The following is a 14,670-nucleotide window of genomic DNA, read 5'->3' on the forward strand; positions in this document are numbered from 1 at the left end:
AACGTATACATGAGCCCCCTCGCGGCCATCGCACGCCAACACAACCTCAACATCATCTCCTACGCGGACGACACTCAACTGATCCTCTCTCTCACCAACGACCCCAGCACCGCCAAAACTAACCTACACGAAGGAATGAAAGAAGTTGCCGAATGGATGAAACAAAGCCGTCTAAAACTGAACTCAGACAAAACAGAAGTCCTCATCTTAGGTACATCCCCCTCTGCTTGGGACGACTCCTGGTGGCCGGAAGCCCTCGGAAAAGCACCCATCCCGACAGACCACGCACGGAACCTTGGCGTCATCCTGGACTCTTCACTCTCAATGAACAGACAAGTCAGCGCCGTATCCTCTTCCTGCTTCAACATTCTTCGCATGCTCAGAAAAACATTTCGCTGGATCCCCTCCGAAACAAGGAAAACAGTCACCCACGCTCTGGTCACGAGCCGACTGGACTATGGTAACACCCTCTACGCAGGTACCACCGCCAAACTCCAGAAGAAACTCCAACGAATCCAAAACGCCTCAGCCAGGCTCATATTAGACATCCCACGCAACGAACACATTTCTGGTCACCTTAAAGACCTCCACTGGCTACCCGTCAATAAAAGGATCACTTTCCGACTGCTTACCCACGCACACAAATCACTCTACGACATCGGACCAGATTGCCTCAACTCTCGACTATCCTTCTACACCCCCTCCCGCCAACTACGCTCTTCCAGCCAAGCCCTCGCCACTGTACCCCGCATCAGCAAGACCACCATTGGAGGCAGATCCTTTTCTTACCTGGCTGCTAAAACATGGAACTCACTCCCCGCTTACCTTCGCCTCACCCAGAACCACCTAGCGTTCAGAAAGCAGCTTAAAACATGGATATTTGACAAATAATCTTCCTCCCCTTCCGAAGCGCCTTGAAACCCTCTGGGTATGTAGTACGCTATACAAATTTCATGACTTGACTTGACTTGACCTGGCTTTGGTTGGAATTTCTTCCTGTAAAAGTCTGCCCTCTAGGGGGGGAATTTCTAGCAGCGTCGGAGAATCAAGTCCTCCGCTCGCCAGGCATGTTGTAGTCTAAGATAGGCGTAGGTTTGAGTGTCATGTAGTTGATCTGTAGGTTAAAGTTTGCTAAAGGGTGCAAAGTTGCCTTTCTTTATTATATCCCCCAGTTTGGAGATCCCTATCAAGTACCACTTCCCAAAGCCTTAAGCGTTCCAATCTCTGGTAGTCGCTTTCTTTCTCATAAGGTGATCTCTCTTGTCGGTTTCATAACCCATTTCATCTGTTTCTCAGCTCTCTTCCATGCCTCCAACACCCTTTGGGTAGCAGATAGGAGTTGACTAATACCTTTGCCGCCGTAGATGTAGTGTAGTTGTGTATGGTCCCTGAACTGGAGTCTTTCTAGTACATATGTGGTGTGATCTCTTGCAACGTGATTCCACTCATAAACTACAATTAGGTGGGCTGCTCTGTACTAGGCTCTAATATCAGGTAAGGCCAAACCCCCATTGTATGGGTTACGTTGCAGCATTTGCAATGCTGTTCTCGGTGGGTTTCATCCCGCAAACGTATATGTAGTACATTGTTAAGAGTTGCAAAAAAGCTCTCTGGGATTTTGCTTTAGGTGTTTTGTAACATATATAGTAACTTGGGGAGTGTGACCATCTTGTACATGGGAGCCCTTCCCATTATTGTCAGAGGGAGTTTCCTCCATCTCTTGACAGCTTTCTGGAAATTTAAAAGAACTTGTTTGATATTTGTTATCTATTTATATAGCGCCTGAATCGACCCCCGGAGTGGTATCTCTTCGCTTCGGACAGGCACCAAAAAAGCTAAGAGCTAGAACATAATCAGAAACAGTAAAGGATGGTATTAAGGTGCTTTCCAAATTGAAGCTATTTGGGACATTGTCTCAAGTGTATGGGGAGCTGATTCCAGTAAAGAGTGCCAGGTGGGAGAGTGCCTTCCCGCCCAGCCTGGCTTTCCTAATTCGGGGACCACAAGAAGGAATTTAGATCCAGAGCGGAGGGACCTTGAGGGCATGTATGGCGTAAACTATGCGTTGGACTATCTGTTTCATGCGTGGTGATGTAAAGGCCAACCTACGCATGTTGAAACGTGTGGCTCGCTTAGGCATGAAACCTGACTGGTCTCTATGAGCCAGTGGGGTAATGACCGCTAGGAGTCACATCACCAGAATAGTGGCCAATATCTTTGTTTCTGTATTGAGCAGTGACATGGGTCGATAGGACCCGCGTTCTTCTGGAGTTTTTCCTTCTTTATGGATCGCCACCACCGTGGCAGTACGAAGATCAGGTGGGAGTATCCCTTCCTCTTTTGATGCTAGGAACATATTTAGTAGATGCGGGCCTAGTAAACTAATGCTTTGCTTAAAAAAATTCCCTGGGTGATCCGTTAGGACCTGGAGTTTTCCCCGATTTTGGCATCCAATAGCCTTCACCACTTCTTCCAGAGTTAAATCGTTGTCTTACATGTCCCGTTCTTCCTGTGGGAGTTTAGAGACCTCAGTTGCTTCCAGATAACTGGCTATTTAAGTCTCGTTCACCTGTGTTCTGGCTTTATAGAGTGCAGCATAATACCGAGCGAAGGCCTCCGCTATGTCTTTAAGTGTTGTTTGCGTTTGCCCCTCCTTCTGAATAGACAACACCCATCTTGTCTCCATCTCCTTTCTACTCAACCAGGCCAGGAGTTTTCCCGCTCTAGCTCCTGTCTCATACAACCGATGTCCAAGTTCATCTGTGTTTTGCAGAACTGTATGTTCGAGGTCCCAGATCAATTAATCTGAGCGGTGAGGTTAAGGTCAGGACTCTTCTGTGGGATGGGGTTACAAAGCGGATAGCCTTAGGGACGCTGACTAGATGACCAATTGACGGAGGCGTAGCCCTGCCGGACCTGCGCTTGTACTACTAAGAGGCCCAGCTACTGGTGGTTAATGACTGGTCCTTCACTGAGCACCGGGAGCTAGCTGTGATAGATAAGTGGGCAATGGATCTGCTTGGTAACACTAGGTGGCTATATGGCGAGGGGGGCATTGGCCCTCACAGATCCAATGTCTGCAGTGATCCAGACCTGGAGATGCGATGCACAGGCTGGGCGCTGGAGATGCCATTGTGGGACTCAAGAGCTTTGGCGGAGCTCCGGGGAGTGTCGGTCACCTACAGTCTGATAGGAATGGTATCTCGAAGCTAGGGGTCCTAAGAAATGACAGGGGGTGGCTATCCCTCGAGGAATTACAAAGACAAAACGACATGCCGGGTGGTCAGTTCCTCCAATATCTACAAGTTAAAGTGATCCTGGTCAAAAAGATCATGCTACCTCGTGAGATAGAGGACGAAAGCCCTATCGGTAGAATCGAGAATGATCAGTGGGGTGTATAGACCAGTGGCATATAGATATCCCTGGGAGGTGGCTATCTTATCTTTCCAGCTTATCTGTTAAAGTTGTTACGCAGGGCGTACTTCACCCTCATGAGGCTAGATACTATAGGCAGGACAGATACAGACAGATGCCGGAGAGGGTGTGGCCAACCAGGGACATTGTTGCACACAATTTGGGAGTGCCCACAAGTGAAGGGTTTCTGCAAGGGCGTTCAACAGAGGCTTGCAGAAGTGGTAAAAGATCCCTTTGTGCTAACTTCCCGGATAATACTCCTGGGCATCTGGCGAGAGGTGAACCTTGACAGATGCACACTCCTCCTTTGCAGCACAGCTCTGACTTTGCTCTACTGGTATCCTAAGAGTTGAGGGAGTCCAACACTTCCGTCAGTGAATAGCTGGATGTCCAGTGTTGAGTGGTGGCGACAGGCTGAGGAACCGATATAGCAGGCCAAGGGATGTCACAGAAGTTTGCAAAGGTGTGGGCCCAAGGGACAGATGGTGGGGAGGAGTGATGGGCATGAGGGGAACACCCCCAGGATCTGCATTCAGTGGGCTCACTCGACTATAGTGGGAAAAACAAATGGGCGTGGACACCCAGTAACGAGCAGTTGTGTGGGGATTAATGTGGACATTTCTTCCCCTGTGTTAGCATCCATGACATCCATGTCTATAGATGTCCTCGAAGTGGGTTTTCATTGATGCACGCTGCAGCACCCGGGAGTTCTGTTTCTGTTGTTGTGATATATGCATAATAAAATGAATTTGTAAACCAACTCAATTGCGGTCATACAAATAAAAAGAAATAATATTGATATAACTGGAACAATGGTAGAAAACTAATGGATGTACACAGTCGGCTTCAGCGCTTGTGGTGCCCAGTGCTACATTGTTTGTTTGGCGCCCCTCAAAGACCACCTCCACCACGGATCCCCTCACTAGAACCCTTTAACAGTGTCCCTCAAGTCTCCATACCACTCTTCATCAGATGCACTTAATTTGTTTTATAGCGCCACTCATACCAGTGTAGGGTGTCAGAGCACTTAGCGTCACACACACATTACACAGAGGCAATCAATCATAGGTGTGTAAATCCGTGTACAGTAAGTGTTACATAAGACGGAAGACTACAAGGTGTAGGAGTCGCATGCCGTCCATACCGGTAGACAGTCTAGTGTAAGAGGGCTTGGTCACTCTGGAGAAGCACAGACTCCGAATTTAAAACGTAACACCATGGTTGCGGTTTCTCTTTAATAATAAGAATTGATCTCTATCAAAAAGAACCATTTTTCCAACATTAGGATAATGAAAGACTGAGGGGAAAAAAGCAGAACGCTCTAATTTATACCTTGCAGTTTGAATGCAGCATTTAGATGATAGTTAATAGCTCACTGTTCTATGTTAGGATTTGAACTTACAAACTGCAAGTAACTAAAGCATCTCTAACAAAAGCAGTAACCAACTGGCCTATTTAAATTTTTGCAGTTTGTGATCTGAATGATGCATGTTCTTTGTAGTAGGCACATTTACTCACTGCTCTACCTCCCCATGAGTCAACACTTCACTAGACAAACTTCCAATCACATTTTTATTGTTGTCTGAAAACTGCTGGAGGTCAGAAACGCGGCAGCAGGTACTTTTAAAACCATAACTTGCAAACACGATGCTCCCGCCCGATGTCAGCGCCCGGTGCAGTCGTACCGTCCTAGAGTCACCCAGGATGTACAATACCTTTTCATGCTGTTTTTAATACCATTCAAGTAAGACCTATGACCCTAAAGGAATGGATAATGACTGGAGAGGTTCCCTATTAAAGAATCTAGAATGAATGATTCTATCCATACCCAAAATGTAGATTTATCCCAGGCAAACATATCTGCTATTGTTACCATTATCATCTTTGCTGATTTTTGTAAAGCTCGATTGTCTCGCTCTTACCAGATGCTGACCCCGAGGTGACCATGTCCATGCTGCGCTGGACCTACACAGATGAGCTGGAGCTGAGAGAAGATGACGTCTACTTGACCGAGTTAATGAAGCTCGCTAACCGCTTTCAGCTGCAGCTGCTGCGGGAGAGGCAAGTGGTGTCAGTGTGCCCGCATGATGATTAGTGCCCCAGAACTGGAGACACGTGATTACTACCAGGCTGCAGTAGCTCGTCGGTGGCAGCGCACTGATGCAGCTGATTTGTAAATTTGTTTGTAAAGAATTTGCTTGTACTCCAATTGAATTTGTAGGCTTGCCATGCTCAGTAGTTTCCCCCATCACTCCCTTTCAATGTGATTTCTTAGTGTAGTGTCTCATTTTATATATTGTTATTTTTGTAATACCTTCGTGTGGGGTTATAGCTTATATGATGATCATTAACATACATATATAGATATTTTTGCTTCTCGTTTTTCTGTGAACCCCATATCAGAGAAACATTTTGAAATGCAGATCCTCAAATGGGTTTATGACACTGCTGAGAGGCTAAATAGAGCAATACAGCAGGACCCCTGCACTAAACAGTACACCTTTATCCTAGAAAAAAGTTATCTAAAGTGACTTAAATCAGCTCATTGCTGCTTCCCTACAGGACAGGTGTCTGTCAATAACACACATTTAAGTAGACTATTCCCGTTAGACATTGGGAAGGGTAATAGGTCATTGACCTTCGAGAACAGTGGATCTTACATATTAGAGTAGAATTCAGTGGCCCAAGATTAGTTTCGGCTACTGTGAGGGGTTGACTCTCTTTGAAACCGAGGGCGCCCAAACGTAAATCACCATAGAGCAACCAAACAACATATTATTATATTGCACTTATAAAGCACAGGCTGACCTGAATGGAAATCAGGGCACTAACATCGAAACTGCGAATGAAGATGCACCGAATCTCTAGCCCCATTAGATGCCACTCAAAGCAAATAAGGAGCAACCCCAACAGCTCCACAACATACATTTTGTTTAGTTTAAACCCAGATGATACATTATTAATACTTTGCTTTGACAGAGGAGCATCCTCCTAGGGTCACATTTTCAAAACCTAAATTGGCAAGACATTTTTCTGTGCGGACTATTAAATGCTCTGAAACGATACTAATGTTATTTTCTATATGTTATCTGGTTGATTTTCTCATCTTCAAACATCAATGTAGAATCTCTTTGGGAGCACTCCGTGAATGCATCTATGCTCGTAAACTTTACAGGCTGTGCAGTTTTATCAGTGATGAAGCCCTAAAAAAAGCAGCGTGTGCAGGGGTTTGTGTGTGTAACGTCTGCTTGTGATCCATGATCTCTGTAACTCTTACAGGGCAGTCACCCGCTGTATGACGGAGACCTTGATCATCGACTTTTCAGGCCTCTGAACTTTTAGCTTTCAAGTTTATTTTCTGTTTTAGCGTAACGTTTTTGTGTAATAGACAAGAAGGTTTGGGGAAATCACAGGTCTATCGCCACACTCTGCTGATTTGGAAGAAGGAGCATGAACGTTTTTCAAAACAAGGCCTAAAATGAGTGAAGATGATGAACTGTAAAAGATATGCCTTTCTTTTTTTATTTGGCAAGTTTCTCTCCGCACATGAAACCCTTGACTAATTCAGTGTTGACACACTCTCCTTTCTTCAGGTCTGGCATAGACAGAGCCTCAGCTTTTTGGCGACCTCGTGTATCAAACATTCATAAATATAAAAATTCATCCATTGGTCTGCTCATCTGTCGTTCACATTTTGCTTCCTTTCGTCATAGCATGGCTTCAGTAGGTCATCTCACTTCATCCTTTGCCTCACACACTTTGAGTGAAGGCATTTTGCCTAAACATACATCTATACCTGTGTAAAAAGAAGTGCCCTTTATTACCAGGACTGGTGGCCCAACACTTGCAAATACTTCATTTCCATTCCTTATCATGTTATCGGTTTTTGTTGTCGTCTTTTTTTTTTTAGTTGTTTAGTACGCTATGTTTGAAACTCAAACCCTGGTTAATCTCTTCTTTAAGCCAATAAGAGTAATATTATCTTGTGAAAAACGGTTTTCTTTACCTGTTCTAATTACACCTGCCTGCCAGGAAGCACCTATACTGGTCTATAAAAGTTATAAACAATGGTTTCATTATTTTTTTATTTTAATTTTTATTAGAAGCTTTTGGCCACCATATTTAAGCCATGGCATGCTCTTTTGTAGCATATGCTTAAAAAACAAAACAAAAAACGTATCCATTACAATAGCTTTGAAGGCTAGACCTATTGTTTTTGTCAGTGCTTGCTTCCGGTAGCACCTCATATTTGAAACAATAATACGCCATTAGATCACTTGATGAACCTTGTTTGCTCCTTCCCCGCTTTTATATAAATGCCTCTCTTATTCATTAGTATTACTGATAGTTGTTGTAGTGGAGCAGTTGAAGTAAGCAACTTGATTCATATCCGCCACTTCGTGTAGAAACCATATCATGTGGATCTTCAATTAAAACTGCAGTTGATCTTAATGCTGACTATGGAAGAGGAGGTTAAAGGGCTGCTCATTACAAGCATGTTATTGTAAACTATTCCATATTCACTTGCTTGTGTATTATTCCAATATGTAGTGGTCTGGTCCTTGAGACGTATCCCCAAAACCAAAGTTTTATCTTCTGGAGTCAATCAGAGGTAGAGTCAATAGGACTCACTGTGACGTCGACTGCAATCAACCAATGTCCTTACACGCGACTTCCATATTAGATTTTCTTCTTTTAATCTAGTTCTTATAACTATTATCTTTTTCTTCTGAGGAAGCAATACCTTTTCTTCTTCACTCGCGGTGTGAGAGGTATGTGTGAAACTAAAAGCGATTTGGGTCATGAACCGATAGGACCTGCAATTCACTGACCCTTCATAATGATGTGATTGTTGTTGGGAAGGTCGTCTTTAATTTAGGTTCAAAGTTTGGCTTCTTTAACCCTGCTATAAGAGCAGATAACCACTTTTGATTTGCTTATTATAGCTTAACCTTCAGTCTAACAAATGCCTGAGGTACTGCACCATAACTTTTACTTGATGCAATTATTCTTGCACTCCATTTTGTGAACACAGACTAAGTTATGTACTCCACTTGACGGCATAATTCAACACAAAGAGGTGCTACAAGGGATTTGTTTTTGGATCATTCAGTCTTAGTTCTGAGTTGTACCATGGTAACACTCAATTGTATCCACTGGATAACAATATTTCTTTAAATGGATAAACGAATCAGTGGAAGGTTAGAAGAAAAGCAGAGCAAAGGGATTTTTTGTTTGAAAAAATCTTTACTGAAAACAAATTGTGGGAGATAGATGTACAAATTAATTATAGCAACAGATCATGAACAAAGATTGAACACAATTTATCTATAGTTCATGACGAAACACATCAGCTCCTATTTAGTAAACAAAACATAACCCAAAATGATCAAATAAATGTGGTTACGAATATGTGTTGTAAAACAACATTAGTGGAGTTGATGGAGTGTCGACGTTTCGGTCTTGGTTGCAGATGTCAAAAAGACCATCATCAGGACGAGGATGTTTCAATTGCTGAAGCAAAAACTCCCTATTTAAAACAGTAAATACATATCAATGAACAAATTATTGTTTTAATTACATCCATAAATGAAACTAAAAACTCTGCAGTGGATAAAATACATTAAATGCTCGTAGGAACAAACACCTTCCAAGTATGTCCCACGTGATATCTTTTTGTCGAACAAATTATTTTTTAGGTCATTCAGAAAATGTGCTTAGTTTTAATCTAGTACCATAAGTCTGAGTCTTTTGTAAATCATTGCAAAAGCTGAATCCTATAGACATTGAAAACATTCTTTAGAATGGCTTTATGGTTTCAAGAGAAAAAAGAATATTTGTGTAATGATTAAAATTTCAACAATCACTTCTTATTGTCTCTATGATAGAATCAAATCTGCATCTGTATTAGAAAGGATTCGAATTAGCATTCATAGATTCATTATGATAATTTAAAAGATGCTTCTGGGAAAAAAAATTCAGAGAAATACAGTTTCAATTGGTATGGTTGACTTGTCATCCTAATAACCTGTTTTGACTTTTTATGGTACTGAACTTATGATCAATGTTGTATATCCTTAAAAAGAACCCTTTAATTGCATACATGATGCGATGTCAAATAGGAATGATACCTTTGAGGTGTGGAGCGGTGTGTCTCCTTTAGTTGGCTGTCACAGAATTTTCTAATACTGTATCAATAAAATTCTGGAAAATGAATGGAATAACTACATTATATTTCTTATCAGGGAGTGAATGGGGTTTTAGAGGATTAGAAAACGGTGCATACCTTGAAGAGACATGCTAACCGCGCTGGATATGAACGCCAAACGAGCTGTCCACGAGCACTTCTCACGGACAGCTCGTTTGGCGTTCATATCCAGATCGCTTTTTGCTACATCGCGGAGTTTCATCGCTGATGTTACTGCATCAAGGGTTGACCAACGGGCTACCCTCTGGAATAAATCACCTCTTGACCGATCCCCTTCCCCCCCCCTGTCTTGATAAAGACCCGCCGCGACCACCAACTGGGGCGCAACCAGGGTCGAAACGTCGACGCTCCTACATTTGGCCAAGTTAACTCCAGGAATATGGACACTAACCACTTGTCTTCCTTGGAACATTTACTCGTATAATACTGGCCACAAAACAATAGAAAATACATCGTTCTAACTTCCCCCGGTCCCTTTCTCTGTGATTTTATTGTAAATAAATGTTTTTGTATATAAGTGTCACTATATGCATCGCACTTGTCACTTGAATCACCACAGTCACTACTCACGAATTTGATAAGTACTCGTCAGTAATGTGGTGGAATGAAGTAATTCCAATATATTGTCTTTTTCTCCTGTTTTTAATATATATAAAAACATTGCCTATCAGAGAGTTTTGCTTGTTGTGTGTTTTGGAGCTGTTTTCAGCCTACCCTAAAGAGATTATTGTCCATACCCAACAGAACCACTTGTTTGTGAATCAATGGTTAGAGAGGCAGACCCTGATGCAGAAGTCTAGCCTGGGACCAGGGTTCAATTCCCTGTCTCGGCGGGTCTTGGGCTCAAAAAAATTCCACGGACCTGACAATTCTCACCTCGTGCCTATTCCAATCATGGAGTCCCACTCTGCAACTCTGGGCAATAGCTTGCTTAATCTCCACAACGGCCCCCACAACGGTAAGGATGCCTGGCCTCCACCTTGGGGGTGCCCAGGAGTGGACGCCTCACAGGGAAAGACAGGATGGGTTCCACAGCGGTATTCGTACAAACGCCTTGAGACCCTTGCGGGTGAGTAGTGCGCTATACAAGTATCAATTTACAATTTTGACAATTTTTAAACATACAAAAGAACTACTATTCCCATGAACCCTTGGGATTCCAACAACAATTCAACAACCTATGGCGACTGAGTCCATGTAACAGCCAATCAGGGATTATCATTCTCCAATATAGTCCTTCACTTACGCCCCAACGTCCTCTTTTTGCATGTGAGCCATGCCAATATCCTGGAATTATGCCTCCTGTTTATTCGACTCTGTCCCTACGGTAAAAGAGAGCAAATGAGCCAAGTTGCCTTTAAACCGGCAAACAGCCATCAAGTCACCTTATCAAACTGAAATTACCCCTCTAAGTATTAGCAATAGCTTATCTATCAGCCAGCAACGGATAAGACTCGAAGAAGTAAGCAGACAAACCGGTGCTCCCCTTTGGGGAACCATCTACTGGTGCGTGCCCTGCCGATATGGCTAAACGGAAAGAGGTTATTAATGGAGCAATAAGCCAGATCTTCCGATGCCAGGGTAGTCAAGAAGTTGAGGACTTGTACTCCTCTGCGACCACAGGATCAAACACCGTCAAACTCACCAACAGGTTTATCGCATCCAAGCAAACTTATATCGCTTGACATGGCTATTAGCCTATGCCTTTGAGTGGAGTTCCTGATCTTTGCGCAAAAGGCCCGGGATGGAGTAGTGGCCTGTGTATTCCGCCATTCCATCAGGGACAGGGACCCCTCCAGGAGTATCCGGTGTGGTATCTGATCTGGATTGAGGAGTAGAGCTGGAAACAGGGAGAGACCAATAGGAAGATCCCAGAAGAACCAGAAACTACACTGAGATTTCCAAATGGGAGTGATCATCTCCACCTCTGCCTCCTGGCGACTGATCTGGGCGGAAGCCCGAGTGATCATAACGAATGGAGGATATGCGTAGCCCTTCTCCTGGCAACAGTCCTGGAGCAATGCGCCTGTAGCTACTGCCAGTTGGTCTGGTCTCCAACTGACAAACGTGGGCAGTTGATGATCCAGCTTGGACGCAAAAAGTAAATAGAAAATGAACCCCAAGTGCTCTTTATCATAACAAAGATCTCTGGTTGGAGTGTCCATAGAATTGAGTCCCAAAAGTGATGTGAGTGCTGGTCTGCCACCTGGTTCTCCTGACTCAGTAGATGTTAGTCTGTGACCAAAATCTGGTGAGATAAACAACATTGCCAGAAACTGGTCGCCACCTCTGAGAGAATTTGGGATTGTGTGCCCCTCAAGTGGTTGATATACCGGACTGCCGATATGCTGTCCATCTTCAAGAGAACATACGACTGAATTTGGTCCCGAGGCCAATATCTGTTCTTGAGAAGACCACAAATCTCCTGTGCAACACTGTCCACATCCAGCGCCCCATTCTGATCTGCAAGCGTCTGACTCTATGATCAGGTCCGAGGCCAAGATTGCCCTTCAGTTCCAAGTGTCCATATGGGACAGCACCCAGTGAATCTCGTAGCTCGCTTTTGCTGAGGGGGAAACTTTTTGAGAGTAGGTTGAGACCCTTTCATTAGCGTGCAACCTTCAGATGCTGTATGAAGGGGCCGGTAGTGCAAATGCCTGGAAAGATCGTTTGGATGGAAGACGAAAGTAGGCCCACCAGACGGGGGATTGGCCTTAGGGAAACATGCTTCCTGCCTAAAGTCCATCCCAATTCATGACAGATCTTAGTCACCTTCCGCGCTGGTAGACTCCGAGTGGCCATGGTCGAGTCTTATCACTAAATACAAGAAGGTAGAGGGAACCAACAGGGATTTCTTGTGGTTGATGACGAAACCAAGATTTTGAAGAAGGGTAACCGCCATTTGCAGATGGACCGACAGTTGTCATGGTCACTGAGCCAACAAGAGCATGTCCTCGAGATGGACAATAAGGCGCATCGCTTGCGCCAGCAGATAGTCCACTGCCAGTTTGAGAATCTTTGTGAGGCACCAAGGGGCAGAGGAAAGCCTGAAGGGTAGAGTGGAAAATGTGTTTGTTCGGTGGCGCCAATTAAATTGGAGAAATTGCCTGTTAGGAACTTAAATGGATTCATAGAGTAAAAGGAGAAAGTAAGCAACTTTAGGCAAATGTAATAATCCTTCAATATGAGCTTCATTCGGTTCATATACAGCAGACCATAGCTCATAAAAGTGGAGGAATTTACGCTATAGAGAACTGTGCAGCAGAAGTTGCTGTGAAAACAGTGTAAACCATCAAGATAGCTGCTGTAACACAATCTGAAACCAAAATCAATGCAGATATTTTAATAGCTGTATAGGCACCAGTGGATGTCGTCTTGTCGCTCGTATCAGGGAACAACGAGATACCGATTAGGGGTAGCGAAGCAAGGACTGACGTAAATTCGTGACCCTTCTAATCACAACAAGAAGACTGTGATTGATCCATCATAATAAGGCTGTGGTTATTCAATCATAATAATTGAATGTGGAAAACTGGAATATACAAACTGATTATGGTACGGAACACCTGATGGGAATCGTTTGTTTGGACGAAATATGCTTTCAATATGCGGTGAATTGGATTGTGTCGTGTTGAGCATTGGCGAGTAGTTGAACCCTGGTGTGAGGGACTCATTGTTTTGCTGTGAGCTTGTATTGCATATGCCTGATTAGTTTGCCCTAAAGAAGTCCTGTGAAACAGGGACGAAACACGTAGGCTGTGTTCTAGTTGTCAATACAATATTGGCCTGGCTTTGAAGAGAGTAAATAATTTTTCTCTCAGGAAAGGCTTCCAACGTGGGGATATCTACCTTCAACCAATCTCTGGCAATATGTCCAGTTTAGGCCAATCCTAAAACCCCCGATTCAAATATCTTAAAAATGAACTGCAATTAGTCAATCCGTAAGTATATACCCTACCCCACAATATGGGAGTGAAGAACACATACATTTTTTTTTTTAAGGAGTAAGTGGGCACCTCACGTATGCGGCACCAGGGAGGCTACCAGCAGGTTCTCACCAGTATGCCATCATTGGTTGCACACTCACTGGAAAAAGAGAATTGTGTCCAGCATACAGACAGAAAGAGCAGAAAGGAAAAAAAAACATACTGCCCCAAAACAAAGAACCCCATAATTTACAAAGGACAATGTGTTCCATCAAATTAAAATTGAGATAAGTCTCACAGTTAGATTTACCCTCTTTATTCACGTTTTGTGCGCTTACTCAAGTTAAAAAGCACCGCATGTTGCAAACCTTGTCAAAGTAGGCCAACATGTTTCATTGCCATTGCTATGTCGTGTCAAATTCGTCAAGGCGCGAGGTTCATTATTTGCCGCACTGGACAATAAATTTTGTTTTGTAATGCGAATTGGCAGGTGTGAGCTAAGGGCACTCGTACCAGCTTCCACCATACCACACAGGGTTGTATTTGTCACAATTCCCCTATTTGAATAGCAGCACTGTTGCTTATCGTTATACCACGTTTCTTTCCGTTAGGAACGTTGTGTCATCCCCGCGAAAATAGTTTTCATATGGTCTCACATGCAATATTGGCTTTGATTACAAGTGCATAATATACACTATGATAGTGGGAGCTCTTAGTTAGCATATTGTCCTTGTAGCTGAAAAAAGTTTTATTACTCTTAAGTGAATGTGCTCCTATAATTTTATATTTCTGAAGTAAAATTGGGGTTTTCTCCAATAGTTGACCCTGAGGGTGAGCAATGTTCAAAGTAGTAGGACAAACAGTGTGCGGGCAATTTTAGACCACAATTTCTTCTTGTAATTTTTGTATAGTGAAAAGAGGAAAGCCCTCTTATTTCTTTCCAATACTTCTACATCTTCACTAAAGATAACGATCCAATGGTTTCTATGTATATATCCGGGATGGATATATTCCTAATGAGCCCACCAGGTTAGATTTAATTACAGCAGTTCACGAGGGATACTCCCTGCACATGCTGGTTTGTGTTTCTGCAACAATATTGGTGGTCATATGTATAAAGCT

At 43.3% G+C, this 14,670-nt stretch overlaps 1 protein-coding gene across 1 annotated transcript in view; it reads left to right on the forward strand.

Moving 5' to 3' along the window:
- The window catches only part of ANKFY1 (ankyrin repeat and FYVE domain containing 1), a 505,630-nt gene that overhangs the window by 130,121 nt on the left and 360,839 nt on the right, over positions 1 to 14,670 (forward strand). Inside the window, exon 4 of the mRNA XM_086954801.1 lies at positions 5,340 to 5,475. Coding sequence (XP_086810927.1) covers positions 5,340 to 5,475 — 136 coding nt within the window. The remainder of the gene's footprint in view (positions 1 to 5,339; positions 5,476 to 14,670) is intronic.

Source organism: Lissotriton vulgaris, chromosome 2_1 (assembly GCF_964263255.1).
Source record: "Lissotriton vulgaris chromosome 2_1, aLisVul1.2, whole genome shotgun sequence".
NCBI lineage: Eukaryota > Metazoa > Chordata > Amphibia > Caudata > Salamandridae > Lissotriton > Lissotriton vulgaris.